At 42.2% G+C, this 22,809-nt stretch overlaps 1 protein-coding gene across 1 annotated transcript; it reads left to right on the forward strand.

Annotated features, from left to right (window-relative positions):
• Positions 1 to 9,682: 9,682 nt before the first annotated feature.
• Positions 9,683 to 22,208, forward strand: SLC3A1 (solute carrier family 3 (amino acid transporter heavy chain), member 1). The gene is made up of 10 exons (XM_010016643.1): positions 9,683 to 10,109; positions 11,310 to 11,489; positions 12,516 to 12,670; positions 13,257 to 13,382; positions 16,564 to 16,683; positions 17,317 to 17,441; positions 18,039 to 18,237; positions 19,016 to 19,192; positions 20,812 to 20,928; positions 21,768 to 22,208. Exons 1-10 carry the CDS (start codon positions 9,683 to 9,685, stop codon positions 22,206 to 22,208), a joined length of 2,067 nt encoding a protein of 688 aa, XP_010014945.1.
• The last annotated feature ends 601 nt before the right edge of the window (positions 22,209 to 22,809 follow it).

Raw genomic sequence — 22,809 nt, forward strand, 5'->3', positions numbered from 1 at the left:
GTTCTCATGTTAAGATTTTTACTGGCTTGAGTTTTTGTAACTCAGGGATTCAGCTAGATGATCTCTGGAGATCTTTTCCAACCCTAGTGATTCAGTGATTAATGAAGTTGTTTGGCTGAGTAGGAGAGGAGAACAAAATCCACCATGTTACTGATACTGCATAACCTGTCTGAATACTTAGTGTTACTGTGGAATGGGTGTATTTATGAACAACCTGTAGATTTTTTGGGTCTGTAAGTCTGTAAGTTGTTTGAGCTTTTTTCTTCGATCTGCTTGTACAGCGTAACACCTGCATGCTTTCCTCATGAACTGTAATCTTAATACCTTGCTCCACTGGTAAGATTTCCTGTGCTCCATAGGCTCCACCCCTATGAACACTTACTTGTGTAGGTTTTTCACATCATGTTGGTAGTCTCCGTGAAATAGAAGGGTTTATGTTTCTATTATATAGAAGTGAAACATGCACATAGGGTTTTTTCAAAGAGAAGGACCAAAGCTTGCACAGCTACAACAAAATGTAAATCAAGACATCTTTTTTTCCTGTAAATTAGTACTGCGTTCCTTTTATGCACCCACTAGATTGCAAATTCTAATAACGTTTTTTAATCAAATTACTGTTCACATTTCAGCAGCTGGAGAAAAACCTTATGCTTGATGACGTATTCTTAGGGTGAGAAGTCTGAATTCTTGATATAATTTGTTCATGTATTTGCTCTAACTTGTCAATTTTAACATTAGTTTTAAAATTATGTTCTCTTGCTTACATTGCCACCCAGTAGCTAACATAAAGATACTCTGTGGATCATCAGGAGTGGGGAGTGTTTCTTCCACCTCACATCTTTCTGACATGTCAAATTCAGCTTGATTCTCCTCTTTTTTTCTTTTTTTTTTTTAATGACATCTCCTGTAGCAGAGACAAAGTAGTCCGTGTCAGCTGTCAAACCTGTTCCCTGATGATCTTGAGCAAAATACAGATTTATTTTAACTGGTCCTTGTTAAATGGAATAGGCAATAAAGAAATGGATGTAAATGTAAGTGGTGTCATTCTGACCTTCTCAAAAGGCTCATATGAGGGGTTAATTACAATGAACCTGTTAACAGACTGGATCTTCATGTACTTATTTGAGCCTGCATGCAAACCTCTGCAGGATTTGGCCAAAATATCCATGCTTTTCATGAAGGAGTGAGAAAGACCCAACAAAACAGACAACAACCAAACAAAAAACCTGTACACTCAAAATAGGGAAGATGTCAATTCTTTTAACACATAATAGGTTAGATATTAATGGCTAGGTAGCTTCTTGGTGTCATGAGTTAAGTCGGCCACTTCATCTGTGAGCTTTATTACACTGTCAGCCACAATCACTGGCTTTAATCTTCCACAGAAAGTAAAATTAGCCCCAGAAAGCAGTCATTTTTTCTTTGGCACTTTAAAGGTTCATAGTGGAAATCAAAATCAATAGGCACCCGAGATCAGTTACAGCATTGAAGCAAGCTTTAGTGGGCAATTGTTACTTCTGGAAGATGAAGCAAAAATCACTAAAAATTACATCACACGTAAGGTCTACTCTGGCAGAAAAGTCACAGTGCCAACTAGTTTTAAATCCATCAACTAATGCGGGTTTTGTTGGGCTGAAAAGCAAATTGTACATTTCAGGATTGTCTACTGAAGGCATGTTGCTTTTAGCTCTTCATAGCTGTGTTTTAGCTCTAAGATAAAATCTTTAGTCAAAGGGATGTAGCTGTACTTGCGCAGGTGAGCAACTGCATGGGATGCTCTTGGAAATGAGGGCAATTTGGCATTCCCATGAGAAAGTACGGATGTCACGAACCTTTGCAGTATAATCCAGGTAAGTATGCAGCTTGTGCAGTTGAAACTACCTCTGGGGTCTAACGTGTCTTTGTAACCCCTTTCTCTGTGCACCAGTCTGATCTTGTCCTGCTTACGTTTATTTGGGTTGTCACTGTACAGATCTGGCTTAGCTACACTTCGCTTGTACCGTCTTCTATTTCTACCTAGCTGCTTTTTTGTTGATCAAAAGACAAATAGCTTTGGCATTCTAGCATGACTGTGCCTCCTTTTCGCGTTTAGCTCAGTGCTTGAGGTCATCTCTTATTTCCGTCTTTCCCTTTGTTACATGCTTAATCAATGCTGCTGTGCTTTGCTCTTTTTACATCTGAAAGGTCATGTTCCCCCACATACCTGGTTTTGTTCCAACTGGTTTTGCTCCAAGTGGATTAGAGTCCCACTGTACTTGGTCCTACAGACTCTTAGGCAGCCTGTCAATGCTGCAAGCATGAGAACTGTGAGAGAGTGCCTCATATAATGAAGGGCAGATGCTTGCTTTAATTATTCTCTAGTGGGGGGGAATGGGTATGTGTGATAGTTGTCACCTCACTATTTGAGTTTCAGAGATGGAGGGATTTAAGGGCACTACTTGCTGAATGTAGGATTACGTTCTCTGGCTCTCTAGTATAAACAATCTAGGTGCCTGGAACTGTTATATGCAGATACATAATGTGAGAGATGGCACCAGAAGAGCCCACACAATTCAGTGAATTCATTAAGTTCAAATGGAAAGGGTGGTATTTGCTGCGGGCGATGCTTTTTTCACCTTTCATCAAGCAATACTTTCACTCTGATCACTGGGTCCTTGAATGCCAGTCGATTCTAAAACAAAACTTGGTTTAGGTGATGTTTAGAGATTAGTACTTAGAATTAGTTTTCTAGCAGTTTTTCTAGCTTTCAGGAAGTAGGGACTGTCTTCAGTTTCAATCTTTGTGTGTTCAGGGGAGTATGATATTTAAGATTAAGTTCTGCTCCCTATGTCCACACTCAATGGTACGTTTATTTTTCGAAATGGCTTCTTAGAGTTGTGAACGTTTTCTTGATGCAGAGATCTAGTTTGTGCTGACCAGAGAAGCCCTTCCTTGAATATAGACATTTGCATGCACCAGCTTTTGCTGTGCAGAACACTAGGTCAGTCCACCTGAATTGGAGGATTGGTCTTCTGTTGGTTTAGGGGTTTGGTTTGGGTGTTTTTACAGAAATGTATACTTGTTTTCACTCCCAGTGTTCACTTTGACTTTACACACTTGCTCACTCACATTCCTGTTGCTGGACTGTGGCCTGATGTGAAATCAATGAACTGTTGGTCTCAAAGAACCATTGTAAAAGCCTTGGGATGGAATTCAGTACTACAGAGTGAGACTTTCTGTACAAAGACTGGAGATTTCTGATCCTGAACTGAGCTCTTTCAACAGGAAGTTATTTCAGGGGAGCACAAGCAGAGTAGGTTTGATCAGTAAGTGCTTGCCACCAATCTGATATCTGTGAAAAAGCAAATCAGTTGCAGGAAGGCCTACCAGATGCACTGATAGAGACAGGGAAGGAGTAAACTCGGTATTCTAAGCTCTGGTGAGGCTGAGTGGAGTGCTTTATGTAACTCTGTGGTACTACATGTGTAATTCCTGCAGGTGGGGAAACAGGCACTGGGAAAAGTAGCACAGCTTGTGTAGTTATGGCAGTAGTGTGATCATGTAGTGTCAGACCTGTAGGGTCGGAGGCAGAATGCAGCATTCCTTGCCTGACAGCTCCTCCCTGAAACTTTTTTCATCCTTCCACATGAGGAAGTGCTTAGCACTCAACAGACCAAACCTGGCTCTTCCGTTACTGTTCAGTGAATGTAGATTGTTGGCAGATAGAAGTTCTAGCAAGGATGGATGTACCTCTTGCTATGGGGTATGGTGGTTTTGATAACCCAGAGGATGGATGTGGTGGTGGTGCAATGCAATGCCATCTTATTTTGGAGCTTCTGCTTGGCTTCCTGTTGGGCTGTCTGGCTGTGTTGTATTGCATATTTCAGGACACCAAGTCACTCTTGAGTTTAAAGCTATCAAAACTTCAGCATCAGTCTTTCAGGGTTTACTAGTATGCTGAACATCCCCAGCTCATCAAGCATAAACTCGAGGCTTGGGGCTTTCACTGGGAAGGTCTTAAGGATTATGCTGGAAAAAAAATTCTTTGCAAGACATCATCCTCTAGGACAGAAGTGTGACGGACAAATGCTGTAAAGGGAGGAGTGATAACTGTTAAATTGACAAGGGTGCAGGTATGTGAGGGAGTTTCCTTCTGGAGAGGCAATAAGCTTACTTTAAGTTTTTCTATGGATGTGTGACCATATTGTGTTTGACCCTGTATGGGATGGCATCCAGAAGGTGTCAACCTGGCATGCTCCTGTTCTTGCAGCTATGATAACAGCAAGAATTAGAGGATAATCATTTTCATTAAAAATAGTGGGAGAAGCCAGCCATGCTGATCACCCATGGGGGGCAGGGGCCAGGTGCCTCCTTCCCCCAAAACCTACCCCTGAGACGTCACATGAGCTGAGCAGTAGCTAATTGCAGCATTTATAATGCCATTAACCTTTAATCACGTAGTCCATTAGTGGACTAAAAGCATTTAAAAATAACAAAAAAACCCCACCAAACCACATCACAACGTCTCACGCAATTACATTTTGCAACCCCCCAGGACTTCAGGCTGAAGGCTGATGGCAGAAACCCCACACATACTCAAGGATGCCCAGGGGAAAAGATACGGCACCAGAAGCTTGTTCCTCGAGACCATCTCTCTCTTGACAGTTGCCCTCCTCATCGAGGGAGGACTTCTAGTGCTGAATGAAACATAGCTTTAAAGGTCAGCTTATCCATCAGCCTTGTGGGAGCCACTGAAGAAAAACTGACAACCTCAGTGTTTGCCTCTTTGCATGGGTGTGAAGCTGGCTCTGATTCTGTAAATCATGAGGTTATAGTTAAAGTGCATTATGTCAGACCTGTTCAGTGGTAACAAACCATTTAATGAAAAAGCATTAAGCGAGAGAACTTTTTAACAATAAGCATCTTCCTACACTTGGCACGTTAGGGCGCTTAATCACCCCTCTGTAAGGTTTTTGGTGTAATATGTATAGTAGTAACTGGCGAGCTACTTGGCATTTGTATAGCATCAAACAGCAGACTACTTAGCCAGTGCATCTAAATAATTATGTATAAGGAATACTTGTGGAAATTAACCCCTCCATCTTATAGAAATAACCATGGCAATCTGTGTGGAGATAGCCGCTATTACTGCCCACATGCAGGTTGGTTTTGTTTTCCTATCTAACCCTGAGGTAAACAGAGTAACTGGCTCAGAATATGAAGTATTTTCTTTACTATTTAATGGTTTTCAGTGGATTCTGCTAGTGCCATTGGCTAGTTACTCCTGCTAAACTACAGAATTGCCCAGGAGGGAACCATTTCAGAATTGCTTGAGAACAAGCCAGAAGCATAATGCCTGCATACGTAGAATGCATTTTAAAAGGCAAAAGTTAAAGCTCAGTGGGAATTGCTGGTGATCTGCCTCTCTTAAGATGAAGTTTACAATTTTCCTTTATCAAGTAATTTTAAGGTGAGCAACTCCTCAAGATGAGGAGAGGAAACATAAAAGTAGGTCTGTAATAAGAAAATACCTGTGTGGCTTTTTTTTTAAATAAATTGAGGAGGAGGTACCAGATTCTTGGGCTTGTTCTCCAGACATCAGTTGATCATCCAGACCTATTTTAAGCTCCTTTGCTGTAATTTCAATACAGGTTTCCTGAAAAATTTTAGTATTCAAGGTCCAGATATCTGGCCTAAGCACACCTATGCTCTGCTGGCACCTGCTTGTGCTTCAGGTCTTATACATAGCAAGGTGAAGCTGATCTGGAATACGATTGAAATCTGGCTGTAAGCACAGACTCTGAAAATGGTATATTCACCAAGACAGCTACTTGGTAGTTTCCCAGGTGGCTTATGTTCTCTTTTAACCTTAAAATAGAGTGTGTCCCTGTATCTTTGCGTGCCCTGTAGCTGCTGAAAGAAGGTTGAGGTAGCACACAGGGATTCATCTATACGTGGTCTCTGGCTCCTGCATGTTTTGTTTATCTACCACAGCAGTATAATCCTCCTCTTTTCAGCCACGCACTTGGCAATTAAGACACGATCTGTCCTACTTAAGGTATAAGTAAACCTTCAACATTACTTGGGGCTTACATTAGGACAAGAGGGGCTCCTTTGAAGACAGGGTTCTCACACAGTGGGGTTTGCAGAGCCAGCATTGGCCCTTGTGCTCCTGCAAGATGTTAGAATGTGGGGAAAGTCATGGGTTCCACATGGCATGTACAGTGAGCAGCGGCAGCTTTGACTACTGAAATACTAAATTGGCTTTTACCACTTGCAAGAAGTAAGCACATAAAGGACAACCTCCCTGTATCTTTAAATGTGTACATGTCCATGCAGGCAATTATGACCATTAAGGTTACTGGCTTAAAGAAAAGAGGGGGGCTGAAATACTCACTCAGAGCCGGAGTTTCAACAGTGTTTTGGTCAGTAGTAATATAGTACTTTGGTGACATGGGGTTAGGTCCCTGGTCCTCTGCAGATTTCACATGTGATTGGGGGTAAGCTGCTAACAGAATAAGCTCTTCCCCTGTCTTTGATTCCAGCCGTGTTTGTGTGTGTGAGACTTACCTGCTTTCTGCTCCCAGAGTGAAGTGATAGGACTTTCTTTAGGGGACAGACAGCAAACACAAATTGAATGTGTAACATGAGGCGATGATTTGACAGAAGCATTGCTCAGTGGTTGTGCTTTGTGTCCTGACTCCTCTCCCTGCCTGCCCTCCTCCTTCTCCCTGTGCTGGGCTGGCTGAAGCATTCGTGTGGTCTCATGAGGGTCAGGAAGATTAGGAATAGAGTGGTCCGAAGAAGGAAATCATTTTTTTTCAGCCAAATCTGTTTCCCAATCTGGTTTACTGTGCAGCTGCTGAAATACTTCACCTGGCTTGAGGCAGGGAACAATGCAGGGCAGGAACACTCAGGGATAAGAGTTGATTAAATTAACACTAAATGCTGGTGAATTAGACACAAGACTGCAACTTTAGTCATAATCATGTAGTATTGCCTATGGAGCAGCTATTTGTTATGATAAATTGCATATATGTGGCCCAGTGATGTACCAGAGGTGCTTTCTGGGACTTGAAGAAGTGCTGATCTGCCTCTTGAATGTCTAAGTGCCCAAACACCTACTTTCTCTGATTGTATACACATGCTGCGGGATGGTGAACATGAAGATCCTCAAATTCAAGCTGCATTCTTCAAAAAAGATGTTAACAGTGACTTGTGACAAGTGCTGCATAATGCGGTCATGATGTGGTACCACACAAGCCGACAGCCTTGCCTCTGTGGGCTCATGCATCAGGGGTGACATGAGAGAGGAATGGAGAGAGGAGAAAGCAGCACTAAAATCTGTTTGAGATGCCACTGTTAACACTTTGCTGTTTTGTCATGTAGTTGTCTTCTAGCATGAAAACATCCTTTGTGTTTTCTACAAATGCAGGGAGGTTGTTCCCATTAGCCTGGTAGGAAGCTGCTTGGGTAAGCAACGTACAACCTGCTTGTCCGTGTTACTCCTAGTTGGCTTTTTCAATGAACGTCTGTCTTCAACTTTTTTTTTTTACATACTACTTACCCCTCTGTAAATATCACAGCAGGAGCTGAGCCTTATCTTATGGGCATTGGTTTTGACAGTATCAGGATCTGAGAGATTTGGCTTTGTTCTTGTGGTGAGTAAGGAGGGCTTACATATTGCTGGGGGCTCTGTGTATGTAAGTACAGAAACAAAGGCACAGAATACGTATTTACATACATAGATCTGTTTTCTCAACTCTGATTCTGTATTGGGGCAGCCTCGCAATTTAGAAACATGCTTATGGTCTAGGGGGAAAAAAAGAGGGGACAACAATGGGACAAACGATCAAAAACACCCCAAACAAACACAACCCAACAACTTGCAAATCCCCGAGCTGAGGGTGCTGAGTCAGTTCCCAGACTTTCATGGCAGGCAGCAGTGTTGTGGTCATCCTTTGCTCTCACATTCTGCTGTGCTTGGATGCTTGAAGGAGCCTTTGAGTAGTTGTTGGGAACTTGTGGGCACATTTAAACCTCTGAGTCTAGGGGAAGAAGCGAGGTGGGAGTACTGAGGCCTCAAGTTCTACATGTTGCAGTCTAAAAATCTTCTGTATTTGCACATTTCCTATCTTAATTGGAAATGAAATCACTGAAATTAAACAATTGAACTGGGGGTTACAGTTGCCTTTGTACCGAATACAAGCTTCTGACCTGAGTGTACCGTTCCTGCCTGGATGCTTTTACAACTTATTGATATGATGATATTAAGACTGTAGAGTCATTACATGGGAGACTGTTTCTGATAATTTCCCACTTCTGAATTTCCCACAATACTGACTTACAGGCACTGGAACCACTGCTGTTATCCCAGGTGCTCCGGACATGGCCTGACTCTGCACAGGCTGAGGTTGCTGCCAGGCACTGCAATGAGGAAGGGGAAGAAAAGGATTCAATCTGTCAGAGAAAAAGAGCTCTTCGTAGCTCAGCTTGTCAGAAATAACACATTTTTTACTCTTTTGACTATTGCATGCTGAACTTTTTTCAGTCATTAGTTTGTAAACTTATTTCATGGTTTGAGGCAAACATCATAAATACTTCCTTGAGGCCAAACCCAAACCCAACCTGTTCTCCAGTGCAGTTGTCCATGGGAGTTTCCCTGGGACCCTGACCCTAAGGTTGTGGGCAGGTGTTTGCTTTTATGTGTGATAAGGCAGCTCTTTGGCAAATATATATTTCGTTGTGCTTCCTATGGTGTTCCTGGGCAGGGGGCACTGGAGGGGTTCTGTTGATGGATGCAGGCTCACTGGCTTCAGGGCAGCTGGGGCTGAGGGCACACTGGTGTGTAAATCTGTATGTGCTTTTGTAGACTTTGGGCAATGTTTTTTTCCTGGCTGGAGTACTAGGAAAGGAGAAGGGAAAGGCTGCTTTCCTTCAAACAAATCATTAGAAATAATAATAATAGTGGGCAGTGGGGTTTGTTTTTCTCTCCTGAGTCTTACTCCTTCCTGTGCAGAGCTACCCTGTCCTGACCCCGGGACAGCTCTGGGTGTAGCAGCCCGTGATATGCTGTGAATGGCAGGGTTGGTATGTGCATTACCCTTGTTACTGCTTAAGGCTTGTGGGTGGGCTGGGTTGGGTTTGTTTGGGGGGGGTTGTTTTTCTAAGGTGTGAGAAACAAAGTGCAACCGGCCTTTGTGTCTTCCCTTAGTCTGTTTTGTTTGTTTTGGGCCACAAGTTGTCTACACCTCATTCTCTTGATGTCCCTGTTTAAATTACTCATTAATGCTCAGACTGCTTTAGGCAGAGAAGACCATGACCAGTCTGGAAAGCTGCATATTCATTAGATCTTCTACTGGTGAAAAAACCCCACCATTTTCTCCTACTGGCCAAAGGAAGTTTGGTGTGCTGTAGAGAGCAATAGTAAAGCTAACATTGCTTGGCTGGCAGAGCAATAGGCTTACCTCCCTGGAAGACTGCAAGTTCTTGTAGTATGTTATTATGTCGCTGAAGATGCCTATTATGCAGAAGAGCGGGAGCACTTTGCCCTTCTTGTCTCTTTTTGAACTTTGACCACTTGGTCAGGATTGATGATAAACCCAGGCGCTAATTATGCTGCTTCTCATTTCACTGAACAAAGGTGTGTTGGGAATGCTCCTGTGCCGTGGCCAGTGTCTCTAGGAAAAGACCTGTGAAGTAAATGGTTGAGGAGGAAGCTAAGAGCTTACCTATGGAGCTGAGTGAGAAGGGAGGTGTGGAGAACAACGGATTTGTTCAAAATGAGGCTTTTGATAACAAGGAGACCAACCCCAGTACCCACGAAGAAATGCCAAAAGCATGTGTTGTTGATGCAGACCCAGCAGCTATGGAGGAGCCGGTGCTGAAGCCCTATGCAGGGATGCCGAAGGAAGTCTTGCTGAAGTTCTCCAGCCAAGCCCGGTACAGAGTCACCAGGGAGATTCTCTTCTGGCTCATAATTGCCACTGCTGTCCTGCTTGTGTGTGCCACGATTGCCATTATTGCTCTCTCTCCAAAGTGCCTCGGCTGGTGGCAGGCTGGTCCTATTTATCAGATCTATCCTCGTTCCTTCAAGGACAGCAACATGGATGGGAACGGGGATCTGAAAGGTGGGTGAATTTCCATTCTTGTTATGTGCAAAGCTGTGTAGCAGTTGTCTGTGTGTGTATATATGTGTGTGTGTGTGTGTGCGTGTGCGCACACATACATACATATAGATATATTTAAGAATAACAAATCACCACACAGACCAATAGAGAAAGCCACCCTGATGGAGAAGGGAACAAAAGTGTCTGAATAATCATTAATGGCAAGTCTCACTGTCCTGAATAAATCTAGGAGTTGCTTGCTCAAGTTTCTAAGTCTAAGCCTGGAGTTTGCATGTTTAGAGGTGGAGCTGAGGGCGAGAAGCAGCACCACTGCCATCAGAGTAAAGTATCTCTACAAAACTGAGGTCAGTCAGGAGGACGGGTGGTGCTGAGCACTTTGCAGTGTTGGGTTGGCAACGCTGACAAAGAGGAGCAAAAGAATTGTTACTTCTTATTCATGGCCTAAATGCTTTTGAGCTCTTAATGTCTTGAGAAGGTGTACCCCATCCCAGGAGGCAATACCACTTACCAGTAGCTTAGCTGAGACTAAGAAAGACAAGGCTCAGCACTATAATGGACAATTTGTAAACACGAAGCACTAGCTTTATATGTATTCTGCTGGTGAGTGAAGAGAAGAAACTGTTTCTGTAGTTGTGTGCTAGTAGTAATGTGTCAGGAAGACAGGAAAGATTTGGGTTTAAAAATACTAGGGGAGGCCAGAGTGAGGTGTCATTACACCAAGCAACAGAAAAACTCCATAAGAGACTTTTCCCAAGGCAGGGAAAACATCTGGGATCTTTGCACTAACATTGTGCTTCTCTTCAGGTGATTTGAAGATTAATGGATGTTCCTTGAAATGGGAAAGCAATGCTCTTGCTACATTTTAACAAAATACAGGAGCTTGTTTTCAGAAGTGAGAGTAAACTATTAAATTAAATTGTAAATATTTTTATGATACAGAATAGAGATTTGGTTTGATCCAATGTTTCTTTAATTCCTGCTTTACCTTCTTTGTAAAAGTGGCTTTGAATAGTTTCCATTCTGTGGTCTAATGCTATCCCTGAAGAAACATCATGATGCCCTGGTGCCTGAGATTGGTGAAAGCAGGGAATGCATCCAAGGGACCTGTGTACCCTCTTTGACTGAGGGCCCAGAGCAAACTTATTTCAACAAAAATATTTTGTCTTTTCTAAACAGAAACTGCTCTTTCCATTTAAACAGGTATCCAAGAAAAACTGGATCATATTACATATTTGAATATAAAAACTATCTGGATCACCTCTTTCTATAAATCCCCCTTAAAAGACCTTGGATATGGTGCTGAAGACTTCTATGATATTGATCCCATGTTTGGATCAATGAGTGATTTTGAGAACCTGCTTTCAGCCATACATGACAGAGGTAAGCTGCAACTCTGAGCAAAATAACTCTATTAAGACATTTATTCAAACTACACAGGCACAACTCGCAGCGCTGGGTTATGATCTGAGATTTCAATTCACATATCTGGCAATTCCGCCATGGTGGTGTTGGGCAGAGGCAGATGGAGATGCCGGTGATAGGTCTGCATCACCTCCACAGCAACGCAGGCTCTGCCATTGCCATTTCACACCCGTGGGCATTGCGGTAGTGCTGGGAGAAGGTGCAGGGAGCTACAACAGCACCATCAGGCTGCCCTGTCCTCTGCAAGGCACGCTCCCCGCTGAGGGTGTTCATGGGTGGTGGGCTGACGTGCTGTCTGTGCTCCCTGCTGTGTATGGTGTGAGCATCCATCACCTGAGCTGAGGTGCAGTTGGTTTTGACTGAATTTTGTCACTGATGGCTGCTTTCTGAAGCAGACAGGAAAACAATTACAGGCCTGGGAGGGAACATATGTTTCCTTCCTGTGACTGCATCGTTGGTTGGTGCATTTATGCCTTAGGCCAAATGGTTTGCTCCCAAGGTGTCTCCCCTTACAGCTGTAGGGTGAATGGAAAATAGTTCACCAGACCCCAAAATATCTGGGCTTTCAAAAACTGTCTAGTCTTAAGAAAGGGCGAGGAAGAACGTGTCTTCACTGATGCTAGAATGGTGAAGTGTCTTTCCCATCTAGGAGGTGTGTGAGACAGATATTGAAGCCAGAGTTGGTGGAAGTGGTCCATAACAGCAGAAACCTGATTCTTTTCTTCTCTCTTCTTTCCCTCCCCAGCAACGGGTTGGAGGAACAGTACCAGCCAGATGTGTTGCAGCTACCTGCAGACTCCAGTTAGTCTGTGTTGGTAGTCTGGGGTTTTTGGGGAGGTTTTGCCTCTCTTTTGCCAGACCTCTGGGATGGAAGGAGCCAAATCACTTCTGATACTGCATTAAAACAGAAAAAAAAAAAAAAAAAAAAGGTGAACTTTGTCTGGAAAGGCTACATGTAATTTGGTTTGTGGTTTGACTTTTAAGGGCTAAAAGTGATAATGGATTTAATACCAAACCACACCAGTGACAAACACCAGTGGTTCCAGCTGAGTCGCAATCGCACGGGCAAGTACACGGACTACTACATCTGGCAGGACTGTGGGCATGCTGCGGGTTCAGTCACTCCCCCAAACAACTGGGTAAGCATCGGACCACACATGCAAATCCCAAGCTGGATGCAGGCTGCCACGTCACAAAGCCACCTGTAACAGAATTGTCCCAGTGTACACTGGGTTACAAATGCCTGCGAGAAGTACAAACTGATGTCACTAAATGAGCAAGTGCAGATTTAAATCAGCTCAGGGTGAGGAGTTGCTACTTTGGACTTAACAAATGACTTTTGTTTCTTCACCTCAGTGTTAAACCTTCACTCATTAAACACAAAAAGGATAGTTGTGCACAAGTCATTTACACGTGTCCCCTTCTGTGACCGGGTGGTCTAGAAACCTCCTCTCAGCTCCTCTGAAATGATGGTGAAAGTCTACTTGAAGAAAAAAAAGAATGAAACAGAACAGCAAATACATGTGACAAAACACAGCTAAAGGGAGAGCAACTAGTGGGAGAAGGAAATGTAGAACAAAAGTATGAAATTTACTCAAAATCTAGTACATTGATGAGGCATTTTGTGCTTTATTACATGCTTGTTGTGCACCACAGCTTAAAGTATGCATAGAATTACATTTGTTAATTGGGAGTTCTTATTATCCTTCTCCCTTACATGAGCAGGTGAGTGTCTATGGGGATTCCAGCTGGCAGTTTGACGATGTGAGAAAGCAGTGTTATTTTCATCAGTTTGGGAAAGAACAGCCAGACTTAAACTTTCACAACCTCGATGTCCAACAAGAAATCCATGTAAGTACGAAACCTGCTGCTGTACCAACAGCAAAGCAGCTATTTCTGCACTTCATTTCTCTGATGATTATAAATTCTGTAGCACAAATATAGCTGGAAGTCAAGGATTGCAGCATATGTAAATGATTGATACAAAAACATGTCTAGGCAAACATGACGTTTATAGGCAAAATTCAAGCTTTGTGCTGTAATGCTTCCAGTGTGGAGCTACTTTGCTTTAAGTCTTCTAATTTAAAAGCAAACAAACAAGCCTCCCCCCCCCCAAAAAAAAAAAATCCCACTAAACTTGTCCTTGAGTGGAAGCATTGGCACTGGGTGGTGTTAGAGCCCTCTGGATTTTACAAAGGTACAACTATGGCATTTTTTGCTCTCGTACATCCCCTGCTCTCAAGCGCCTGGCAAGATCTTGATGGGTTTTTGGAACAGGATATTGCTCTTTAAAAGGAGCTCCCTTTCCCATTCTCTTCTAAAGGCTATCTTAAAATTGCTTTGATGCTTCAGGAGGCCCCTGCTTTTCAGCCTAACATTATTTGCAAACTGCTGATACTTGGCCCTCTATAGATCAAACCTGTCCTTCAGCTGAAGTAGCTGTTCCCACCCTTGTTTATGCTTATTTGTTTTTCATCTGTGACAACATCCCTCTCAAGCTTTTGTTACAATAGCTTAAATGGGCTGGGATTTTCCAATCTCCCCTGACGTGGGAAACTCTCCATCCTTTGTTTAGCCACCAGTTTCTCCTTGCAGGGCTTCCAGCCTGAGGTTTTCCTCAGCTGTGGATGGCCAGAATTGAACAAATTGAACAGAAAAGATGTCTGGGCAGAACCTTGCAGTAGTATAGGTACTTCCCCATCTGTCCCCCAGGATTGCTGTTACTTGCTTTGAAGTTGATGCTATCACCTAGATAATCCAACATGAGTGCTCCCTGGAAGCGATTAACTGCTTTCAGCTCTAGTCTTCATCAAAAGCCAAGGATGAAGGCACTTAGTGCATGGGTTTGGATGTTGTATCAAGAACAACTTCCTTAGTGGAATGATTGAGGTGTAAGGTAGAGCGACTCTCTCACTGAAGCCTGTGCTGAGACAGAGCTAAGTCACTCAAGTGGAGAGAAGTTTTTATCTCTGTTGACACAAGGAGCTGTGAATTAGCCAGTTAAATGTGGGTAAGAGATGTTTGCATTTTCAGCAAAGCAAGACAATACTGATTTGAATTACAAGGAATTCCTGGGCTTGTGGGTAACAGGGAGATAGCGAGTTTTGGTTTGTCTGCGCCTCTGATGACTTTACAGTGGTGACAGACGGACAGCAATCACAGCAACAGCGCCTCACCAAGGCAGGGTGGTGGTGCTTTGATCAAACCTCATGTCCCTCTGCATCACATCTCCCAGCAAACAATATAGAGTTCCTTAAAATATGGGGCAGGGGGCCTGAACGTGGGGAGTCTGATAATTGCTGCTTTTAATTATTTTTTAATATATATTTTTCCCCCTAAAAGTTATACCCCAGCAGCTACTTCAAGTGCTCTGATTTAGTCCTTCAGTGTTTGCTACTTTGTACTGTAGAATTTTAGTGCTTTTCTTTGGTGGAAGTCTTCATAGCTGCCCAGTTCAACTGTGTTGGTCACTCCTCTCACTCCCAGTTCAACTGTGTTGGGCCACTCCTCTCGTATCAGGCACTGCATGTACACGAAGAAACAAAACACGTTTGGTCATTCTTTTTAGCTAAGGCATGAAATGAGGCTGCTTCTGAGAGTGATCCTTGGAGAACTCCACTAGTAATGTCTCCATCTTGATACTTCTCCTCACGCCACGTCTTGCCACTTGCATCTTTTTCCCCTAACATCGCACATACTTTTCAGTGCTCCTGGCTCAACTATTTTTTAATGGTACTTGATATATTACTGAAGCTCCAGTAGCAAATAAATGCTGCATTTCCTATGCAAAGAGATGAAATGAAAACCAATAAGCTCGGCCTGGTAACACCAACATTTGGTAAATGCTTATGAGCATCATTAATTGCTCCAGCATGTTAAAGAGTAATCTTTGTCTACTATTTTAATTCAAAGCCTTGTTTCAGAAGGTTAGGAGGACTGAGCAGGAAGCAAATGGACTCTTCCAGAGAGTCTCAAGTCTTTGGTTTACCCACAGGGCGTGCAAGAGCAATGAAATTTAGCAGCCAGCATGTAGCTTTCTTGCATAAATGAGTGCCATGTCAGTGCTTGATATTTACACTGCTGATACCTGGTGTTGCCTCTTTGATAAGCACTCATGTAAGCAGGAGTTAATTTTTGGTGGATTCAGTGTTGGACAGACACCACAAGAGCTGCTGTGTTCAGAATGGCTCTGTGAGAAAGGACAGCTCGGTAAGGTGGGGTCTTTATTTGCCAAACAAAACTCTGTAAAGCTGTAGCGTGGACTAGTTCTACTCCAGCCCACTGAGACAAGTGTACGTCATACATTTAAAAAGAGGCAGTACAGTGTCTGTCTCAGATATAGCAAAGTATCTGATCTAAAAGAACATTTACAAAAACAGCTCAAGAGGGACTGAACTTTAGTTGTTTGTTAAAACTAGAGTAATTAAAACTGTTGTAATATAACAGCTACTGAAGTAGGATATATTTTTACTGATAGTGAAATTAGAAATTGATAGAAGGTAACTTGGATAATAATTTTCCATTTCCATTATAAAATCAGCAAATAAGCCTGAATATAAAATGAAAATTTCACATCAGTGAAGTAAGAGAGAACAAATGTTTTAAGAGCCACCAATTGTATAAAAAGAAAACTAATGGCACAAGGTTTGTGCAGAACAGCATATTCTTGCGTATTTGAATCAATGTGTTCTAACTGTGTGCAGCCATAACGGGTGTTCAACAACAGCAGTGCTTAGCACAAGCCCAATTGTTTTGATGGATGAGATTAGAAATGGCTTTCAGTGAGGCATGCCCTGGCTTTGGTCTCCATGGGACAAGTTACAGACCAGTCTTTTTTCTTTATATGGGATGAAATAACAAGACATGCTTTATTTAGACTTTAGTTTGACTTCTAGTAAGATTTGAAGTACAAATTATAAAACAAGTTGTTACATATTAATACCACCAAACAGGTTTAGTTTTCTTTTTAAGTATATACTGTTTTGAATGGGGTGGACTCACTTGGACTTCTTCAACTTTTACCTTTGTCTAGGACATCATCAAATTTTGGCTCGGCAAAGGAATTGATGGATTTAGTTTCAGCGCTGTTAAATTTCTTCTGGAAGCAACACATCTCCGAGATGAGCCTCTAGTGAACAAGTCCCAGAATCCAGTAACTTATATGTTATATCTTTGCTTTTTTCTTGTATTTGCTAATGGGGCAAGAGAGTCTATGTTTTTACTCTTTTGGGTTTTAACTGTGACTTTAGGAAGACTGAGTCAGCCACCACTTGGAAGGTGGGTGGTTCTTCGGCGCTCTGCAGAAGGAGCATGTACAAGAAATGAGATGAGGTATATGTCAGAGAGATACCTGCAAGCTGGAGCACTGTGGGTGGGAGGAGAATTGTCCATATACGCTTTGTCTTTCTGTTCTGACATTGTTGCCTTGAATTTTTTGTTTAAAATAATCTGCTTTTCAATTTATATTATAAAAAGACCAGTCTTGTGTTTTTAATAGTTGGTTGGTTGTCTTTGGGGAGCCTGCTGCAGATGGGCTCAGTTGGTTAGTGCTGCAGTTAGTGGGCCCTCCCTCTTGAAGTACGGGATCCAAACTAATCAGCCCTCTGCTGTCATATCTTTAGAGCTCCCAAGTGCAGTTCAGCTCTGCACTGGCAGTGCTGGTACACTGAACTCATTTCAATTCAAATGTATCTGGACTGGTGCGTTGTCTCAGGAAAAGATGGAAAGAATTTCTGAAAGCTGAAGTATTAGTGAACTAATGGGAAATATCATATCCTTCTTTAAGGAGAATATCACGGCCTATTCCCAACTCTACCATGACTACACGACCACACAAGTTGGTATGCATGATATCATCCGTAGCTTCCGTCACACTATGAATCAGTTCAGCAGTGAACCTGGCCGATACAGGTAATCATTATTACAGCCAGTGAATTTTTCTCTAATATTTGTCACCCTCTTGCTAGGAATAAAATGTTGGTGGTGTTCTTTTATTTTGTTTGTTTTTTAATACCATAATATGCCATAAAAAGGTTTTTTCCTCAAATGCAACTAGCAGTGCATAGGCTGTACTATCTCTTCCCCTCCCTTAACCTGCTGACAGCTCTCTTCCTAATGGAGCCCAGGACACCATTAGCCAACTTTGCCGCAAGGGCACATCACTGGCTCATGTTCAGCCTCGGGGATCTCCAGGTCCTTTACCCTAAAGGAAAGCTTGGAAATTGCTGGAATGGAGTGTGTGGATGTGGATTCAGAAAGGTAAAGCTTCAGTCAGATACTTATAGCCTTGTGTTGACTCTTGAAGATTTTCTCCAGAGGTTTCCAAGAAGAATTTCTCCTTGTCTGCTTTACAAAATATTTTTTCTCTGTATTAATGTTTGTTTGATGGGGAATGTAATTCTTAATGCAATGTTATTTTATATGTATGTCCAACACCATTCCTAGCTTCCTTCTGCTTTGTGCAAACCAGGATTGAGGCAAAAAAGGTGTTTGTGTACTCCTTTGTAGATTTATGGGTTCTGATGGTGATGAAAAGGAAGACATGGAAGCAACAATGATATATTATGGAACAACTTTTGTCCAAGAAGCAGATTTTCCCTTCAATTTCAACCTAATTAACATGAAAAGTCTGTCTGGCAACAGTATTTTCGAAGCTGTTGATTTGTGGATGAAAAACATGCCTGCAGGAAAATGGCCAAACTGGGCGGTAAGAGTTCTAGACCAACTCTTATTAGGAAGAGCTTGTTCCTGTAGGTAACCGAAACCTGTGGGTGATAGTTCCTCTTATGGTGATAGAAACCTCCCCTGCAGTTGATTTCAGTGGGATCAGCAGCAGGCTAAGCCCATGGCTGAGCTACAGTAGATACCTGTGTGAAAGTCTCTGCTCCTGTAGTCACAGTTGTTGGTGCCAGCCTTGCCCTTTGGCAAGTTCACCCCCCGCGCAAGGGTGACAGAAGGGAATTTATGGTCATGCCTCTCCCTCAATGTAAAATGGGGCATTCGCTTAAACCACCAGTGAGGATGGGATCAGTACAATTATCTTTGGCCATAAACTGACTCAGTGTGGTGGACTCTGGAAACCTCCTAGGGCCAGGGAAGAACAGAGCCGGCAGCTGAGGGCAGTTAACTTGAAACCTTGCTGGGAAGCACGTCTGGGCTGTTCAAGAGATCTTTTCAGAACAAGCCCCACCTTCACACAGCAGAGAAAACGGCAGAAATTGGAGGGAACTGTAATTGTGGAGAGCTGTTTTTTGTCAGCTCTCCTCACTTCTCCCTTGTGCTGCTGGCGGGGCTTCTGTGTGCTAAATTACTTTGGCCAGAAGCTTGTAATGGCACCAAGATAAAAAAGATAATTGTCCTCACAGCTGCCTGGAGGAGAAAGAAAAAATGAAAAAGGGAAAAAGCCTACCCCCTTGTTAAAGTTAGTGAACGCATTTCACATCTGCGTGGTCATTTGTGTTTAACAGAATGATGTTTTCTTTCAGGTCGGAAGCCCCAGTGCTGCTCGGCTTTCATCTCGGACTGGGAAGGAGTACGTCAATGTTATGAACATGCTGCTTTTAACCCTGCCTGGTACTCCAGTAACTTACTATGGTGAAGAAATAGGCATGGAGAACATCGCATCAGAAAGTGTAAGTAAAGAGCATATAAACTCTGATCCTGTTTGTTGGTGAGTTCTGAGTAACAGAACTCTCAAAACCACAACTTTCATTAACCAAACCCAGTCTTTATCACTGTTTGGATGGTTTTCTGTGTTCCCCATAGCACGTGGCCAGGCCAGAACTGAGAACCAAGGCCCTGATGTGTCTGAACTGCTAGACTGCAGTCATGGTCCCCAATTTCTGTTCTCTGCCAGAGCAGCAAGCACCAATACCACGCCTGGGCTAGTGGTTAGGAGAGGTGTGTCGCAGTCATCCTAGATGAGAGGAACAAAGTCACTTTCTCCTTCTTCCCACAGAAGTATCCTAATTGCTATGTCAAAATCCATTATTTCCTGGCTGCTATTTAAAGGAAATCAGAGTTCATGAGAGACTGTAGCTACAGTTGCCATTTCCTGTAGACTGCAAAGGCATCTAAGCCAGAGCCCTCTACAGTATACCCAGCTCCAAAGAAGGCATCTTCAGGAAGGGGTGGGAGTGCAGACCATGCCCTGATGTGAGATGATTCTGTGATTAAAAGGAAATCTCATTTTCTCTGAGAAGCACCTAGGCCAAGCCATCTCCTGTATTTGCTTACTGTCGACAGAATGATACTTTTCAGAAAAGTGGCATGCCTTTAGCTCCTCAGGGTTTACCCTCTGTTAGTGGCTGCTCTGAGGTTCTCTGCTTTCTAACAGTGCAAACCCACTCAACCTGGAGGGGAGTATTTGAACAGAGTATTTGTTCAGGGTATAGTTTCTAGCCATAGCATTTTAAATACTTCAGGAGAAGCTAAAAGAGGTAAAGATGAAAGGGAATATTACCAGTGCTCAAAACTTAGGATTCTTTTCCCTGCTTTTCAGAACACGCTAAAAGGAGGAACCTGTTATTTATAATGTCACAAAGCAAAGTGACAATTTCTTTTGTTGAGCTGCTATTCTGACAGATTGTATTGAAAAGTGCCCTTTGTATGAAAAACAGTTTTCACGGAAAACAAACACTCAAACTATGTGCAAAATATTTTATGCCCTCTTATATCATTAAATTTAAGTGTCAGATCTTTTGGCAGCTCCTCAATAACAATGAGGAAGCTTTTTCAGAATTTTTCTGAATTCTTCGAAATGAGAATTTCAGCCTTTTTACATGACACTTTTTAATCACCTAAAAGCTGGTTTTCAGTTAAGTTTTTGCACTTGGAAATAATTTTATCTTTCCAACGCAAACAATCCTGCCCAAATTGTACCCCTTGCAAATGTAAGCCTGAAGAATTCTAAGGTGAAAAGTGTGATGGTTACAAAAGAACAGATACTGAAGAGCATTTCTGAGTTTATTGTTACTGTAACATTATCTCTTCTTAGGACTCATTACCGTATATTTGCGCACTGCATGGCTAGATATTCATCAGAACATCCTAGCTGTCATTAGCAAACTTTTATCCAACCATCTGTTGCAAGGGGAGACAACCCTAGTAGAGTCCTTTGGGAATTCCACATTTTACCCATTAGATTTGGAGCAGGATTACATCCTCCTTATTAAATTTTAACTTAAACTAAAGGAAGCAATACTGAGATGGTGACCGTTTGGAAGATGTAAGAACATGCTGTTCAAGGGGTACATATACTAATCACCACTTTATTTTCTAGGTGACCTTTCCAGAGAAATCCCCCATGCAGTGGGATGGCAAAGATAATGCTGGTTTTACTGAGGGCAACAGTACCTGGTTACCTGTTAACCCTGACTACCAAAGTGTCAATGTTGAAGTAGGTATTTGCCTGCCTGACAAACTGATGCTCTAAAAATATCTTAACATATCTATTTTGCTCCCACTCCTTTTACTTAGTGAGAATTGACAGTTAAGAATAAACTCAAGGGAAGAAAAAGCACTGAATCCTCGCAAATTTTACTAGAAAAGGAAATCCTTGCAGCAGCAAGGAGCCTATGTCATTTACATTAAGTGGAGCAACTGCAATTATGATGTAGATCTGGCAGTTTGGCTTTTTAACACTCTTTTAACCATTTTAGTATCAAACTGGAATCTGTTTTGGGTTTTGTTGTGTTTTTTGTTTGGTTTTTTTTTACATTTCTGTTACCATGTAAAACACTGGCCCTGTAACAAGAACTTAACATAGACCATCTTTTAACATAAGCAGGGCAGTGAATTGAACAGATTTTGCTGCTCTACAGCACTGACCAGAATTGAAGACAAAAAAATAAATCTAAGTCAGGAAATATATAAAACACGAAACCAACCTGTGGCTTCAGTAGATAAGACTCAATGAAAAAAGCTCAGTAGCAAGCTTTGAATGGCTGTGGCTTTCTCCTGTATAAATGGTACTAGAACGACACCGTGGGAGGAAGGAATGGTGTTAGAGCTGGGGAAATTCTGTCATGCCTCTGTCTCTGCCACTCCACAAATACCAAGGAAGGGCATGTGAAAAATCAGTTTTTAGTGGGATCTGCAGGCAAATATGAAGAGAGGTAATTGTCAAAATGGAATTCTAATAGGTGTGCTCTCAGCAGACTGGGTGGGTATGAGAGGTAAGCAGCATTTCCTACATTCAGTGCGAAGACATGACCCTGTTAATGCTGGCTGTTGCAGATCCAGAAGACCTGGTCCAACTCAACCCTGAATTTGTACAGAGAGCTAACTTCACTTCGCAATAATGAGCTCCCCATCCATCGGGGCTGGATGTGCTACATCTGGAATGACAGCGATGTTTTTGTGTACGTGAGGGAACTGGATGGGTTAGACAGAGTCTTTATGATGGTTCTCAATTTTGGGCAGGAATCAACAATAGACCTGAAAACTGTCATTCCTAACCTTCCATCTAAAGCTACTATAAGACTAAGTACTAATTTTAGCAATGCTGGTAAAGCTGTCAATACCAAACAAATTAAAACTGAAATGGGAGAAGGCCTTATCCTCGAATATAAAACAGCAAAGCCTGTTCATACTATGGAAGCTTTTCAGGGAAATTGTTTTGTGGCAGAAAAAGCTTGTTATTCCAGTGCCTTCAATTTACTCTATGCAACCTGTTAAGTGCAGAAGTAGAATAACCAAGCTTTTATGTTGATTTAGAAAATGTTGGTTTCAGCGAAGTGTTAAAAAAATTTCAATTTATCTTTTAAAACTTCATCTGTGTACAAAACAAACATCCTGAAAAATAAAGCAGATAGATAGATACCTGATTGTCTTGCATCTGTATTGGTGATGGAAAAGAGAAAGTATGGTATAGATGCCCTCTTAGAGTCTGTGGAGAAGAAAAGTAAACCCATCATAAAAAACTGTCCTGTTAGAGTGCATGTACTTCTGTGAGGAAACTGAATAGGTACTTCCTGGGTGCTGCCCTTATGGTTACTGGTCATTAAGAGCTCCTGTGAAATCCAAAGCCTGTGGCAGTTCATGAAGTTAATTTAAAAAAGGCTGTAGATTTGTAAAATGTACTCTAAAGGGGTGGCCCTATATTCGTTAAAATAGGTAAAAGCAAACAAGACTAATACATAAAGTCGTGATGGCTTACCTCTTCTCTCAACTCTAACAGCTCTGATTATCCTCAAAATTAGTAAGAACAACAATAAAATACAGCAAATATGTCCAATTCTACACTCAGGACTGCATCTCCAATTGATTCTCTCATGCC

The sequence above is a fragment of the Nestor notabilis genome, unplaced genomic scaffold, assembly GCF_000696875.1.
Source record: "Nestor notabilis isolate BGI_N333 unplaced genomic scaffold, ASM69687v1 scaffold33576, whole genome shotgun sequence".
Taxonomy (NCBI): domain Eukaryota; kingdom Metazoa; phylum Chordata; class Aves; order Psittaciformes; family Psittacidae; genus Nestor; species Nestor notabilis.